The 16,797-nt window shown below is 51.3% G+C and overlaps 1 protein-coding gene across 2 annotated transcripts in view; it reads left to right on the top strand.

Moving 5' to 3' along the window:
- Positions 1 to 16,734, top strand: part of LOC115195335 (nuclear receptor coactivator 2) — a gene marked incomplete at its 3' end in the record, with an annotated part of 140,803 nt that extends 124,069 nt beyond the window's left edge. Inside the window, 6 exon segments of one of the 2 annotated variants that reach the window (XM_029755112.1) lie at positions 3,355 to 3,583; positions 3,800 to 3,939; positions 8,857 to 8,934; positions 10,889 to 11,147; positions 14,458 to 14,635; positions 16,718 to 16,734. In XM_029755112.1, coding sequence (XP_029610972.1) covers positions 3,355 to 3,583; positions 3,800 to 3,939; positions 8,857 to 8,934; positions 10,889 to 11,147; positions 14,458 to 14,594 — 843 coding nt within the window. 2 annotated transcript variants of the gene reach the window in all.
- Between the last annotated feature and the right edge of the window lie 63 nt (positions 16,735 to 16,797).

A 16,797-nucleotide genomic window follows, 5' to 3' on the forward strand; every position in this document is an offset into this window, starting at 1 on the left:
TCACTCTACCGTCTCTGTCCTCACTCTACCGTCTCTGTCCTCACTCTACCGTCTCTGTCCTCACTCTACCGTCTCTGTCCTCACTCTACCGTCTCTGTCCTCACTCTACACCGTCTCTGTCCTCACTCTACCGTCTCTGTCCTCACTCTACCGTCTCTGTCCTCACTCTACCGTCTCTGTCCTCACTCTACACCGTCTCTGTCCTCACTCTCTACCGTCTCTGTCCTCACTCTCTACCGTCTCTGTCCTCACTCTCTACCGTCTCTGTCCTCACTCTACCATCTCTGTCCTCACTCTACCGTCTCTGTCCTCACTCTACCGTCTCTGTCCTCACTCTACCGTCTCTGTCCTCACTCTACCGTCTCTGTCCTCACTCTCTACCGTCTCTGTCCTCACTCTACCGTCTCTGTCCTCACTCTACACCGTCTCTGTCCTCACTCTACCGTCTCTGTCCTCACTCTCTACCGTCTCTGTACTCACTCTCCACCGTCTCTGTCCTCGCTCTACCGTCTCTGTCCTCACTCTACACCGTCTCTGTCCTCGCTCTACCGTCTCTGTCCTCGCTCTACCGTCTCTGTCCTCACTCTACACCGTCTCTGTCCTCTCTACCGTCTCTGTCCTCACTCTACACCGTCTCTGTCCTCGCTCTCTACCGTCTCTGTCCTCACTCTACACCGGTCTCTGGTCACTCTCTACCGTCTCTGTCCTCAACTCTCCACCGTCTCTGTCCTCTCGCTCTACCGTCTCTGGTTCCTCACTCTCCACCGGTCTCTGTCCTCGCCTCACGTCTCTGTCCTCACTCTACACCGTCTCTGTCCTCACTCTACCGTCTCTGTCCTCGCTCTACCGTCTCTGTCCTCGCTCTACCGTCTCGTCATATCTACACCGTCTCTGTCCTCTCTACCGTCTCTGTCCTCACTCTACACCGTCTCTGTCCTCACTCTACACCGTCTCTGTCCTCACTCTACACCGTCTCTGTCCTCACTCTACACCGTCTCTGTCCCTCACTCTACTACCGTCTCTGTCCTCACTCTACACCGTCTCTGTCCTCACTCTACCGTCTCTGTCCTCACTCTACCGTCTCTGTCCTCACTCTACCGTCTCTGTCCTCACTCTACCGTCTCTGTCCTCACTCTACCGTCTCTGTCCTCACTCTACACCGTCTCTGTCCTCACTCTACACCGTCTCTGTCCTCACTCTACCGTCTCTGTCCTCACTCTACCGTCTCTGTCCTCACTCTACCGTCTCTGTCCTCGCTCTACACCGTCTCTGTCCTCGCTCTACCGTCTCTGTCCTCACTCTACACCGTCTCTGTCCTCACTCTACACCGTCTCTGTCCTCTCTACCGTCTCTGTCCTCACTCTACACCGTCTCTGTCCTCGCTCTACCGCCTCTGTCCTCACTCTACACCGTCTCTGTCCTCACTCTCTACCGTCTCTGTCCTCGCTCTACACCGTCTCTGTCCTCGCTCTACCGTCTCTGTCCTCGCTCTACCGTCTCTGTCCTCGCTCTACCGTCTCTGTCCTCACTCTACACCGTCTCTGTCCTCTCTACCGTCTCTGTCCTCACTCTACACCGTCTCTGTCCTCGCTCTACCGCCTCTGTCCTCACTCTACACCGTCTCTGTCCTCTCTACCGTCTCTGTCCTCACTCTCCACCGTCTCTGTCCTCGCTCCACCGTCTCTGTCCTCGCTCTCCACCGTCTCTGTCCTCACTCTCCACCGTCTCTGTCCTCACTCTACACCGTCTCTGTCCTCACTCTACCGTCTCTGTCCTCGCTCTACCGTCTCTGTCCTCGCTCTACCGTCTCTGTCCTCACTCTACACCGTCTCTGTCCTCTCTACCGTCTCTGTCCTCACTCTACACCGTCTCTGTCCTCACTCTACACCGTCTCTGTCCTCGCTCTACCGTCTCTGTCCTCTCTACCGTCTCTGTCCTCACTCTCCACCGTCTCTGTCCTCGCTCTACCGTCTCTGTCCTCACTCTCCACCGTCTCTGTCCTCGCTCTACACCGTCTCTGTCCTCACTCTACACCGTCTCTGTCCTCACTCTACCGTCTCTGTCCTCGCTCTACCGTCTCTGTCCTCGCTCTACCGTCTCTGTCCTCTCTACCGTCTCTGTCCTCACTCTACACCGTCTCTGTCCTCACTCTACACCGTCTCTGTCCTCGCTCTACCGTCTCTGTCCTCTCTACCGTCTCTGTCCTCACTCTCCACCGTCTCTGTCCTCGCTCTACCGTCTCTGTCCTCGCTCTACCGTCTCTGTCCTCGCTCTACCGTCTCTGTCCTCGCTCTACCGTCTCTGTCCTCGCTCTACACGGTCTCGGTCCCGCTCTACTTCGTCTCGGCCGCTCTACCGTCTCTGTCCTCGCTCTACCGTCTCTGTCCTCGCTCTACCGTCTCTGTCCTCGCTCTACCGTCTCTGTCCTCGCTCTACCGTCTCTGTCCTCGCTCCACCGTCTCTGTCCTCGCTCTACCGTCTCTGTCCTCGCTCTACCGTCTCTGTCCTCGCTCTACCGTCTCTGTCCTCGCTCTACCGTCTCTGTCCTCGCTCTACCGTCTCTGTCCTCGCTCTACCGTCTCTGTCCTCGCTCTACCGTCTCTGTCCTCGCTCTACCGTCTCTGTCCTCGCTCTACCGTCTCTGTCCTCGCATCTACCGTCTCTGTCTCACTCTAGCTCCTCACTCTACCGTCTCTGTCCTCACTCTACCGTCTCTGTCCTCACTCTAACCGTCTCTGTCCTCACTCTACCGTCTCTGTCCTCACTCTCCCGTCTCTGTCCTCACTCTACCGTCTCTGTCCTCACTCTACCGTCTCTGTCCTCACTCTACCGTCTCTGTCCTCACTCTACACCGTCTCTGTCCTCACTCTACACCGTCTCTGTCCTCACTCTACCTTCTTTTTATCCTCTTTTTCAGCTCTTCCATCTCTTCTTTCTCTGCTCCCTCAAATGTTTCTGTAGCTCCTTCTTGGATGTTTCCTCTTTTACATCTATCAGTTGATCCTTCTCTCCTCCTTCTCACCCCTCTCTCCTTCTCTCTCCTCTCTCCTTCTCACTCCTCTCTCCTTCTCACTCCTCTCTCCTTCTCACCCCTCTCTCCTTCTCACCCCTCTCCTCCTTCTCACTCCTCTCTCCTTCTCACCCCTCTCTCCTTCTCACCCCTCTCCTCCTTCTCACCCCTCTCCTCCTTCTCACTCCTCTCCTCCTTCTCACTCCTCTCTCCTTCTCACTCCTCTCTCCTTCTCACCCCTCTCTCCTTCTCACCCCTCTCCTCCTTCTCACCCCTCTCCTCTTTATCAAATCCCTCTCTCCTCTCCTTCTGTTCCTTCTCATCCCTCTCTCCTCTCCCAACAGGGTCAGTCTATAGATCAGGATCAGTTCTCTTCAGACCCGTCCATGTTGTTGGACCAGAAGCCTCCAGTGTACGGCCAGCAGCACCAGCAGGACCCGCCACCTGGTTCCCATCTAGCCCAGAGAGGGTACCATGGCCCTGGGCCTGGTGGACCCATGCAGGACCCCACACCTGGTTCCCTTCTAGCCCAGAGAGGGTACCATGGCCCTGGGCCCATGCAGGACCCCACAGGTAGTGGTGGGAATTGGCAGGGACCACACAATTCAATTTGACCACAATATTTGAGTTACGATTCAATACATATTGCGATTATATGTATCACAAATCTATATGTATTGCGATTCGATATTCCAAACACATTGTTCACTATATGCCTGCTGCAAAGGGAGAAGAGAGCCATGAAAAACAAGTCATGAGAAAGTTACAATTTTCCTCCTCTACCCACAGGTCAAGGTTTCCACCCAATGGCTGGCCAGATGGGCCCCAGACCAGGATACCCCATCATGAGACTGAGGCCCCAAGCGGTGGTTCCTAACCAGCCTAATACACTGAGGTTACAGCTGCAGCACCGGCTACAGGTACTACAGGTACTGAGACTGACGGACGGAGAGACAGACTGACGGACGGAGAGACAGACTGACGGACGGAGAGACAGACTGACGGACGGAGAGACAGACGGACGGACGGAGAGACGGACGGACGGAGAGACGGACGGACGGAGAGACGGACGGACGGAGAGACGGACGGACGGAGAGACGGACGGACGGAGAGACGGACGGACGGAGAGACGGACGGACGGAGAGACGGACGGACGGAGAGACGGACGGACGGACGGAGAAACGGACGGACGGACGGAGAGACGGACGGACGGACGGAGAGACGGACGGGCGGAGAGACGGACGGGCGGAGAGAGACAGACGGACGGAGAGACAGACGGACAGACGGACGGAGAGACAGACGGGCGGAGAGACAGACAGACAGACGGGCGGAGAGAGACAGACGGACGGACGGACAGACGGACGGAGAGAGACAGACGGACGGATGGAGAGACAGACAGACGGACGGACGGAGAGACAGACAGACGGGCGGAGAGACAGACAGACAGACAGACGGGCGGAGAGACAGACAGACAGACGGGCGGAGAGACGGACGGACGGAGAGAGACAGACGGACGGACGGAGAGAGACAGACGGACGGACGGAGAGACACAGACGGACGGACGGAGAGACACAGACGGACGGATGGAGAGACAGACAGACAGACGGGCGGAGAGACAGACAGACGGACGGGCGGAGAGAGACAGACGGACGGATGGAGAGACAGACAGACGGACGGACGGAGAGACAGACGGGCGGAGAGAGACAGACGGACGGAGAGACGGACGGACGGATGGAGAGACGGACGGAGAGAGACAGACGGACGGACGGACGGAGAGAGACAGACGGACGGACGGACGGAGAGAGACAGACGGACGGATGGAGAGACAGACAGACGGACGGACGGAGAGACAGACAGACGGACGGGCGAACAGACAGACAGACGGACGGGCGGAGAGACAGACAGACAGACGGGCGGAGAGACAGACGGACGGGCGGAGAGACAGACGGACGGACGGAGAGACAGACGGACGGACGGAGAGACAGACGGACGGACGGAGAGAGACACAGACGGACGGACGGAGAGACAGACAGACAGACGGGCGGAGAGACAGACAGACGGACGGGCGGAGAGAGACGGACGGACGGAGAGACAGACGGACGGACGGACGGAGAGACAGACGGACGGAGAAACAGACGGACAGACGGACGGAGAAACAGACGGACGGAGAGACAGACGGACGGACGGGCGGAGAGACAGACAGACAGACAGACAGACGGGCGGAGAGACAGACAGACGGGCGGAGAGACAGATGGACGGAGAGACGGACGGAGTGACAGACAGACAGACGGGCGGAGTGACAGACAGACAGACGGGCGGAGAGACAGACAGACAGACGGGCGGAGAGACAGACAGACGGGCGGAGAGACAGACAGACAGACGGGCGGAGAGACAGACAGACGGGCGGAGAGACAGACGGACGGACGGACGGACGGAGAGACAGACGGGCGGAGAGACAGACGGACGGAGAGACAGACGGAGAGACGGAGGGAGAGACAGACGGACGGACGGACGGACGGACGGACGGACGGACGGAGAGACAGACAGACGGGCGGAGAGACAGACAGACGGGCGGAGAGACAGACAGACGGGCGGAGAGACAGACAGACGGGCAGAGAGACAGACAGACGGACGGAGAGACAGACGGACGGACGGACGGAGGGAGAGACAGACGGGCGGAGAGACAGACAGACAGACGGGCGGAGAGAGACAGACGGACGGATGGAGAGACGGACGGAGAGAGACAGACGGACGGATGGAGAGACAGACAGACGGACGGACGGAGAGACAGACAGACGGACGGGCGAAGAGACAGACAGACGGACGGGCGAAGAGACAGACAGACGGACAGATGGAGAGACAGACAGACAGACGGGCGGAGAGACGGACGGGCGGAGAGAGACAGACGGACGGATGGAGAGACAGACAGACGGACGGACGGAGAGACAGACGGACGGAGAAACAGACGGACAGACGGACGGAGAAACAGACGGACGGAGAGACAGACGGACGGACGGAGAGACAGACGGACGGACGGAGAGACAGACAGACGGACGGACGGACGGAGAGACAGACGGACGGAGAGACAGACGGACGGAGAAACAGACGGACGGAGAGACAGACAGACGGACGGACGGAGAGACAGACAGACGGACGGGCGGAGAGAGACAGACGGACGGATGGAGAGACAGACGGACGGACGGACGGAGAGACAGACGGACGGAGAAACAGACGGACAGACGGACGGAGAAACAGACGGACGGAGAGACAGACGGACGGACGGAGAGACAGACAGACGGACGGACGGAGAGACAGACAGACAGACGGACGGGCGGAGAGACAGACAGACGGACGGGCGGAGAGACAGACAGACGGGCGGAGAGACAGACAGACGGGCAGAGAGAGACAGACGGGCGGAGAGACAGACAGACGGGCGGAGAGACAGATGGACGGAGAGACAGACAGACAGACGGGCGGAGAGACAGACAGACAGACGGGCGGAGAGACAGACAGACAGACGGGCGGAGAGACAGACAGACAGACGGGCGGAGAGGACAGACAGACGCGGCGGAGAGAACAGACAGACAGACGGGCGGGAGAGACGACAGACAGACGGGCGGAGAGACAGACAGACAGACGGGCGGAGAGACAGACAGACAGACGGGCGGAGAGACAGACAGACAGACGGGCGGAGAGACAGACAGACAGACGGACGGGCGGAGAGACAGACAGACGGGCGGGCGGAGAGACAGACAGACAGACGGACGGGCGGAGAGACAGACAGACAGACGGACGGGCGGAGAGACAGACAGACAGACGGACGGGCGGAGAGACAGACAGACAGACAGACGGGCGGAGAGACAGACAGACAGACAGACGGGCGGAGAGACAGACAGACAGACAGACAGACAGACTGACGGACGGAGAGACAGACAGACTGACGGACGGAGAGAAAGACAGACTGACTGACGGAGAGACAGACAGACTGACGGACGGAGAGAGAGAAAGACGGACGGACGGACGGACGGACGGAGAGAGAGAGAGAGACGGACGGAGAGAGAGACGGACGGAGAGAGAGACGGACGGACGGAGAGAGAGACGGACGGACGGAGAGAGAGACGGACGGACGGAGAGAGAGACGGACGGACGGAGAGAGAGACGGACGGACGGAGAGAGAGAGAGAGACGGACGGACGGACGGAGAGAGAGAGACGGACGGACGGAGAGAGGGACGGACGGAGAGAGGGACTGACAGAGAGAGAGAGAGACGGACGGAGAGAGAGACAGACAGACGGACGGAGAGAGAGACAGACAGACGGGCGGAGAGAGAGACAGACAGACGGGCGGAGAGAGAGACAGACAGACGGGCGGAGAGACAGACAGACAGACGGGCGGAGAGACAGACAGACAGACAGACGGGCGGAGAGACAGACAGACAGACAGACGGGCGGAGAGACAGACAGACAGACGGGCGGAGAGACAGACAGACAGACGGGCGGAGAGACAGACAGACAGACGGGCGGGAGAGACAGACGGGCGGAGAGACAGACAGACAGACAGACGGGCGGAGAGACAGACAGACAGACAGACGGGCGGAGAGACAGACAGACAGACAGACGGGCGGAGAGACAGACAGACAGACGGGCGGAGAGACAGACAGACAGACGGGCGGAGAGACAGACAGACAGACAGACAGACGGGCGGAGAGACAGACAGACAGACAGACGGGCGGAGAGACAGACAGACGGGCGGGCGGAGAGACAGACAGACAGACGGACGGAGAGACAGACAGACAGACGGACGGGTGGAGAGACAGACAGACAGACGGGCGGAGAGACAGACAGACAGACAGACGGGCGGAGAGACAGACAGACAGACAGACGGGCGGAGAGACAGACAGACAGACAGACGGGCGGAGAGACAGACGGGCGGAGAGACAGACAGACAGACGGGCGGAGAGACAGACAGACAGACGGGCGGAGAGACAGACAGACAGACGGGCGGAGAGACAGACAGACAGACGGGCGGAGAGACAGACAGACTGACGGGCGGAGAGACAGACAGACTGACGGACGGAGAGACAGACAGACTGACGGACGGGGAGAGAGAAAGACGGACGGACGGGGAGAGAGAGAGAGAGACGGACGGAGAGAGAGACGGACGGAGAGAGAGAGACGGACGGACGGAGAGAGAGACAGACGGACGGACGGAGAGAGAGAGAGACGGACGGACGGACGGAGAGAGAGAGACGGACGGACGGACGGAGAGAGGGACGGACGGAGAGAGGGACTGACAGAGAGAGAGAGAGAGACGGACAGAGAGAGAGAGAGAGACGGACGGACGGAGAGAGAGAGAGAGAGAGACGGACGGAGAGAGAGAGAGACGGACGGACGGAGAGAGAGAGAGAGACGGACAGACGGACGGAGAGACGGACGGACGGACGGACGGAGAGACGGACGGACGGACGGACGGAGAGACGGACGACAGAGAGACAACACAGGCAGAACACTGATTGTAAACAGACTGTTACAACTGGTCACTCTCGGGGTTTATATAACCTCCCAGTGAGGCCAGGTCGATAGCTGTGGAGAGATGTGTAACTGGTCTTGTCCGTGACATTTTGTCAGGTCTTCACCATGTGGGTTTGCTGTTTTGGTATTGTGTTGCGTATCACAGCCTTGAATAGTGGTGATGTGATGTTATGTTCGATACTAGAGCTCTGGGGGATGCGTGGAGATCTCAAAGCAGTTTACTGCGAAGCAGTGTGCCGATTCCTGCATGGCTTTATCAGAAGCTTGACGTCAATGTGTGTTGATGGTAAAGTGCCTGTTTACCTGTTCTCCTCAGAATCGCCAACCAATGATGAACCAGATGAGTGGAGTGTCCAATATGAACCAAAATCTACAGTCCAACAACCCCAACCAGGTAATTTACTGAGATTATATATCAGTATGAACCTCTACAGTCCATCAACCCAACCAGATAACAGATTATATATCAGTATGAACCTCTACAGTCCATCAACCCAACCAGGTAATTTACTGAGATTATATATCAGTATGAACCTCTACAGTCCATCAACCCAACCAGATAACAGATTATATATCAGTATGAACCTCTACAGTCCATCAACCCAACCAGATAACAGATTATATATCAGTATGAACCTCTACAGTCCATCAACCCAACCAGGTAACAGATTATATATCAGTATAAACCTCTACAGTCCATCAACCCAACCAGATAACAGATTATATATCAGTATGAACCTCTACAGTCCATCAACCCAACTAGGTACCAGATTATATATCAGTATGAACCTCTACAGTCCATCAACCCTACCAGGTAATTTACTGAGATTATATATCAGTATGAACCTCTACAGTCCATCAACCCAACCAGATAACAGATTATATATCAGTATGAACCTCTACAGTCCAACAACCCCAACCAGGTACCAGATTATATATCAGTATGAACCTCTACAGTCCATCAACCCAACCAGATAACAGATTATATATCAGTATGAACCTCTACAGTCCATCAACCCAACCAGATAACAGATTATATATCAGTATGAACCTCTACAGTCCATCAACCCTACCAGGTAACAGATTATATATCAGTATGAACCTCTACAGTCCATCAACCCAACCAGGTAACAGATTATATATCAGTATGAACCTCTACAGTCCATCAACCCAACCAGGTAACAGATTATATATCAGTATGAACCTCTACAGTCCATCAACCCAACCAGGTAACAGATTATAATATCAGTATGAACCTCTACAGTCCATCAACCCAACCAGATAACAGATTATATTATCAGTATAACCTCTACAGTCCATCAACCCAACCAGGTAACAGATTATATATCATGTATGAACCTCTACAGTCCATCACCCAACCAGATAACAGATTATATATCAGTATGAACCTCTACAGTCCATCAACCCAACCAGGTAACAGATTATATATCAGTATGAACCTCTACAGTCCATTAACCCCACCAGGTACAGATTATATATCAGTATGAACCTCTACAGTCCATCAACCCAACCAGGTAACAGATTATATATCAGTATGAACCCTCTACAGTCCATCAACCCAACCAGGTACCAGATTATATATCAGTATAACCTCTACAGTCCATCAACCCCAACAGGTAATTTACTGAGATTATATATCAGTATGAACCTCTACAGTCCATCAACCCAACCAGGTAACAGATTATATATCAGTATGAACCTCTACAGTCCATCAACCCAACCAGGTACCAGATTATATATCAGTATGAACCTCTACAGTCCATCAACCCAACCAGGTAATTTACTGAGATTATATATCAGTATGAACCTCTACAGTCCATCAACCCAACCAGATAACAGATTATATATCAGTATGAACCTCTACAGTCCATCAACCCTACCAGGTAACAGATTATATATCAGTAATGAACCTCTACAGTCCATCAACCCAACCAGGTAACAGATTATATATCAGTATGAACCTCTACAGTCCATCAACCCTACCAGGTAACAGATTATATATCAGTATGAACCTCTACAGTCCATCAACCCAACCAGGTAACAGATTATATATCAGTATGAACCTCTACAGTCCATCAACCCAACCAGGTAACAGATTATATATCAGTATGAACCTCTACAGTCCATCAACCCTACCAGGTAACAGATTATATATCAGTATGAACCTCTACAGTCCATCAACCTAACCAGGTAATTTACTGACACGCACAGTAACCAGATGATAATAATAATAATAGAAATACCAGTATTTTAATTCACCAGAAAACAATGATGATTTTGTAGAAATTGTTAAATCTAACTCCATCTCCTTTTCTTTCTCTTTCCAGGGGACCATCAATGCACAGATGTTGGCCCAACGTCAGAGAGAACTCCTCAGCAACCACCTCCGGCAACGCCAGCTGGAGCACCAGAGACAGCAGCAGCAGCAGCAGAGGAACACGGTGATGAGAGCCCAGGGACTCAACCTACCTCCCAATATGGCCGCCGCCGCCGCGGCTGCAGCAAGCGGCCTATCAGGAGGCCTGAGTAACCCTCGGATCCCACAGACCACCAACCCTCAGCAGTTCCCTTACCCACCCAGCTACGGTACCAGTACAGACCCAGGCCTGGCTACACCCCCTCCTCCTCCTCCTCACCCCTCTACTAGCCCCTTCTCCCCCCTCTCGCCCCAGCCTGTACCTCCTCTCTCTCTCCCCCTCCCCCCCACCAAGCCCTGCATGGCTCTCCCTCCTCCCTGATGATGATAGGGGGGGGATCAGGACAGTTTGGGGCCGTAGTCAGCCTTCATGTACAGCACCTCAATGCCTTTCAGTTCCCAAACTCAGGTACTACGGTCTTACAACCCACCAGTCATACCCCTACCCCAGGGGTGTGTCTGTCCAGCCGTACCCCCTACCCCAGGGGTGTGTCTGCCCAGCCGTACCCCCTACCCCAGGGGTGTGTCTGTCCATTCGTCCCCCCTACCCCAGGGGTGTGTCTGTCCAGCTGTACCCCCTACCCCAGGTGTGTGTCTGTCCAGCTGTACCCCCTACCCCAGGGGTGTGTCTGTCCAGCCGTCCCCTTACCCCAGGGGTGTGTCTGTCCAGCCGTACCCCCTACCCCAGGGGTGTGTCTGCCCAGCCGTACCCCCTACCCCAGGGGTGTGTCTGCCCAGCCGTACCCCTACCCCAGGGGTGTGTCTGTCCAGCCGTCCCCCCTACCCCAGGGGTGTGTCTGTCCAGCCGTCCCCCCTACCCCAGGGGTGTGTCTGTCCATTCGTCCCCCCTACCCCAGGGGTGTGTCTGTCCAGCCGTCCCCCCTACCCCAGGGGTGTGTCTGTCCAGTCATACAGCATTACATGCTTACTATAAGTGCTGCGCTGCTCACCCTCATATGACCACTACATTGATAACAAATAGATAAATCCGCCTCCTGATTTAATAGCCATTCCTGATTGGTCCTCCTGATTTAATAGCCAATCCTGATTGGTCCTCCTGATTTAATAGCCTTTCCCGATTGGTCTTCCTGATATAATAGCCATTCCTGATTGGTCGTCCTGATTTAGGCCATTAAACATATGTTCCACTAGAGGGCAGTAGATGGACAGAAAACGGTACCATACCGTACATATACCATACTGTATATGTACCATACCATACTGTATCATACCGGAACATACTGTAACATACTGTAACATACCGTTACATACCGTAACATACTGTAACATACCGTTACATACCGTAACATACTGTAACATACCGTACATACTGTAACATACCGTACCATACCGTACCATACCGTAACATACTGTAACATACCGTACCATACCGTAACATACCGTACCATACCGTAACATACTGTAACATACCGTAACATACCGTACATACCGTACACACTGTACTACATACCGTACACACTGTACTACATACCGTAACTACCATACATACCGTAACATACTGTAACATAACCGTAACATACTGTACATACTGTAACATACCGTAACATACCGTAACATACCGTACATACCGTACATACCGTACATACCGTAACATACCGTAACATACTGTAACATACTGTAACATACCGTACATACCGTAACATACTGTAACATACCGTACATACCGTACATACTGTTACATACCGTAACATACTGTACATACCGTACATACCGTACATACCGTAACATACTGTACATTTAGCAGACACTCTTGTTTATTTATTATATTTTATATATTTAACCTTTATTTAACCAGGTAGGCCAGTTGAGAACAAGTTCTCATTTACAACTGCGACCTGGCCAAGATAAAGCAAAGCAGTGCGACACAAACAACAACACAGAGTTACACATGGAATAAACAAATGTACAGTCAATTACACAATAGACAAATCTATGTACAGTGTGTGTAAATGTAGAAAATTACAGTCACTGCGTTTCAACTAAGGTACTTAGACTTCCACATTGCAAGTAAAAACGTTCCTTTATAAATCAGGAGAGTAATGCGATAAACGTAACGTTTTAAACTCCATGTTACAAAACGTTGTAAATACAGTATGTTCATTTTACAGTACGTTACAGTGCTGTTTGTCTATTTTATTGGGACTTTTTAAAGCTTGATATGACTGATTTTCAAACTAATTCCCATTTCCCATTAATGCATATCAATCAGATCAGTATTTAATCAGGCATAAATCAGATTATAATCCCCTTTAGTCTCCCAGTGGTAGTGTGTAATCTCAGGTTAATCTGAAAATAATCCTGTGTGACATAGTGTGGTGGTTGACCCCTCTCCTTACCCCCTGCCTCTCTCTCACCAGTCTCCCTCCTCCTTGCATTCCTCCACTCCCTCTATCCTCGGCTGCTCACACTAAATATGTGTCCCCCAAAATGGCACCCTATATTCCCTACAGAGCCCTCCGGGTCAAAGGGGTGCACTATGTAAGGAATAGGGTGGAATATTGGACTGGACCAGTAACATGCATGTAGTCCTCCCTCTCGTTGGAATTCCTGTACACTCCCTAATCCCTAACAGATGACCTCTGAATCTTTATAGGCTTTGCTTGTGTTTTGGTGTTTCTGTCTGTGTGTGTGTGTGTGTGTGTGTGTGTGTGTGTGTGTGTGGACTCTTAATAAGTAAACTATTGAGAGGACATTTTGTATTCTGTCAGAGAGGTAACTGATTTTTCAGTCAGTCATTTCTCTTCCTGTTCTGAGAGAGTAATGTACTGTGTGTTTTGTGGCTGAACTCAGGGGGGATTAGAATCATCGGTCGTACCTCTTGAGTCGTACCTCTTGAGTCGTACCTCATGAGTCGTACCTCATGAGTCGTACCTCATGAGTCGTACCTCATGAGTCGTACCTCATGAGTCATACCTCATGAGTCGTACCTCATGAGTCGTACTTCATGAGTCGTACCTGTGTCTCTGACTGTTCTTTAACCTGGAGTGCTGGGAAGGAATGTACACGTTTGTGATCAGTTTAAATCGCTCAGGGTGGAAAGATATTTCAATTACAACAGACTCACTGTAGCACTTTGCAATTGTCTTTCAATGAAAAGTGAGTCATAAATTAAATGTATTTTTTTCTCGGTCTTGGAGACCCCAATGGGTTCAAGTTTAGTTTTTTTTCCCCCCTAGATCTACACAGCTGATTTAAAATAATCAACTCATCATTAAGCTTTGATTATTTGAATCAATTGTGTGTGTTAGGGTAAAAACCAAAACATGCACGCCTTGCCGTCCCTGGGACTGAGTTTGGACCGGGACTGAGTTTGGACCAGGACTGAGTTTGGAAAACACTGTGTAAAGTTTAGGATAGGGGAAGGGAAGCTGATCCTACATCTGTACCTAGGGAAACTTCACCCAGGAGCATTCAGACCAGACCTGTTTGACCTTTAACCCTGACCTCTAACCCTACCAGGTATGTCCCAGCAGCCTGACGGAGGTTTGGGGGTCAGCCACACCCCAGAGTCCCCTGTTGTCCCCCAGATGGCCCACGCCCAGTCCCATGATGCAACAGCAGAGCCAGGGCAACGCCAATTTCCAGGCGTCGCCTGACCTGAACGGTTGGCCGCCCCAGGGAACATGGGAGGAAACAGGTGAGTGAGAAAGACGGAGGGGCCACAGGGTTGGGCTGTGAGAACCTGCACAGTAAACCTGTCCCAATAATCAGAGGTCAAAGAGAGAGCTCATTCTTTATTGCAATGTTTCTTATCAGACATTCAGTTGTCTGTGGAAGTTAACAATCTGTCTACAATATTAACGCTGAGCAATTAACCGTCATTTGTTTTTTAAACAACTCATTGACTGACGTTGGTTCAATTCCATTTCATTCTGTTTTTTTCTATGAGCTCTGTGTATTTTCTCTAGAGATAAATCATATCCAGCCTGACTGTACTGTAGGAGTTGTAGTTTCTCTAGAGATAAATAATATCCACCTGAACGATGTAGTAGGGAGTTGTAGTTTCTCTAGAGATACATCATATCCAGCCTGAACTATGATGTAGTAGGGAATGTAGTTTCTCTAGAGATAAATCATATCCAGCCTGAACGATGTAGTAGGGAGTGTAGTTTCTCTAGAGATACATCATATCCAGCCTGAACTGTATGATGTATAGGAGATGTAGTTTCTCTAGAGATACATCATATCCTGAACGATGTAGGGGTTTGTAGTTTCTCTAGAGATACATCATATCCAGCCTGAACTGTATGATGTATAGGGAGTTGTAGTTTCTCTAGAGATACATCATATCCAGCCTGAACGATGTGTAGGGAGTTGTAGTTTCTCTAGAGATACATCATATCCAGCCTGAACGATGTAGTAGGGAGATGTCGTTTTCTAGAGATACATCATATCCCCTGAACTGTACGATGTAGTAGGGAGATGTAGTTTCTCTAGAGATAAATCATATCCAGCCTGAACTGTATGATGTAGTAGGGAGATGTAGTTTCTCTAGAGATACATCAGATCCAGCCTGAACGATGTAGTAGGGAGATGTAGTTTCTCTAGAGATACATCAGATCCAGCCTGAACGATGTAATAGGGAGTTGTAGTTTCTCTCTAGAGATAAATCATATCCAGCCTGAACTGTACGATGTAGTAGGGAGTTGTAGTTTCTCTAGAGATACATCATATCCAGCCTGAACGATGTAGTAGGGAGATGTAGTTTCTAGAGATAAATCATATCCAGCCTGAACTGTACGATGTAGTAGGGATGTAGTTTCCAACAGGCCATATTCTACATAGTTTAGCCGAGAAAACGTACTAATTAACTACAATGACCATAATCAAATCAAATCTAATGTTATTGGTCACCTACACATATTTAGCAGATCTTATTGCGGGTGTAGTGAAATGCTTGTGTTCCTAGCACCAACAGTCCAGTAGTATCCTACTTGTCCGAGTTTTGGGGAAACACCGCCTTAACCATTAGCGGGTAAAAGTCTGCGTGGGGCAGACAGAGACAGAAGAGGTAGAAGACAGTGTGACCAAGAGGGATAGAGAGCAGTTTCTTCATCAGGTATCTCTCTACCTGTAAATACATGATCTAAGTGATTGATAGTTGGTATTCAGCAGTCATAAGCCTTTTTACTTTAATGAACTACTACAATAGTGATAGTCAGACAGCGTAGACAGCAGCTCTATAGAGATGAGATGATGCTTGGAATTAAATTATAAAGTCATCAGATAAAACAAAAGTAATACACAACAACTGATATATTTTATTAAAGTGAATAAATGAAGGTTAATAAGTATAAGCAGTAATGGACAGTCACTACCTTCATGGGACCTGTATTAATTGTTTTATTCTGTGTCGTTAAAACATTCAACCCACATAATAAATATTGCATTTAATGTTTTTTAAAAAAGTGATCAGAACCAAAACCGTGATAATTTCTTTCATAATCGAATCGAAACCGACCTAAAAAAAAACACTAATCGCTCAGCACTTGAATATCCACAACAACAATCAGTCCAGCACAGATCAACTACTGTAATTTGGGTCTCTAGTCTTCAATAAACCCAAATGATGTATGGTTATTTTCCATATAGTTGAGTGTAAAACACTACCCTTCTTTGGTTATCATAGAATTTGAATGAGCATAGTCATAAGTAGTCTAGGAGCTCTCTATACTTAGTTGAGTTTAAACTAATCCTTCTCTCTCTCTCCTTTAACCAGTATGTTCAGTACTCAGCGATCTATGCCTCATTAACCCAGCAGCAGCCTACTAACCCTTCTCTCTGTCTCTCTCTCTTCTC

Source organism: Salmo trutta, chromosome 6 (assembly GCF_901001165.1).
Source record: "Salmo trutta chromosome 6, fSalTru1.1, whole genome shotgun sequence".
Classification (NCBI taxonomy): Eukaryota; Metazoa; Chordata; class Actinopteri; order Salmoniformes; family Salmonidae; genus Salmo; species Salmo trutta.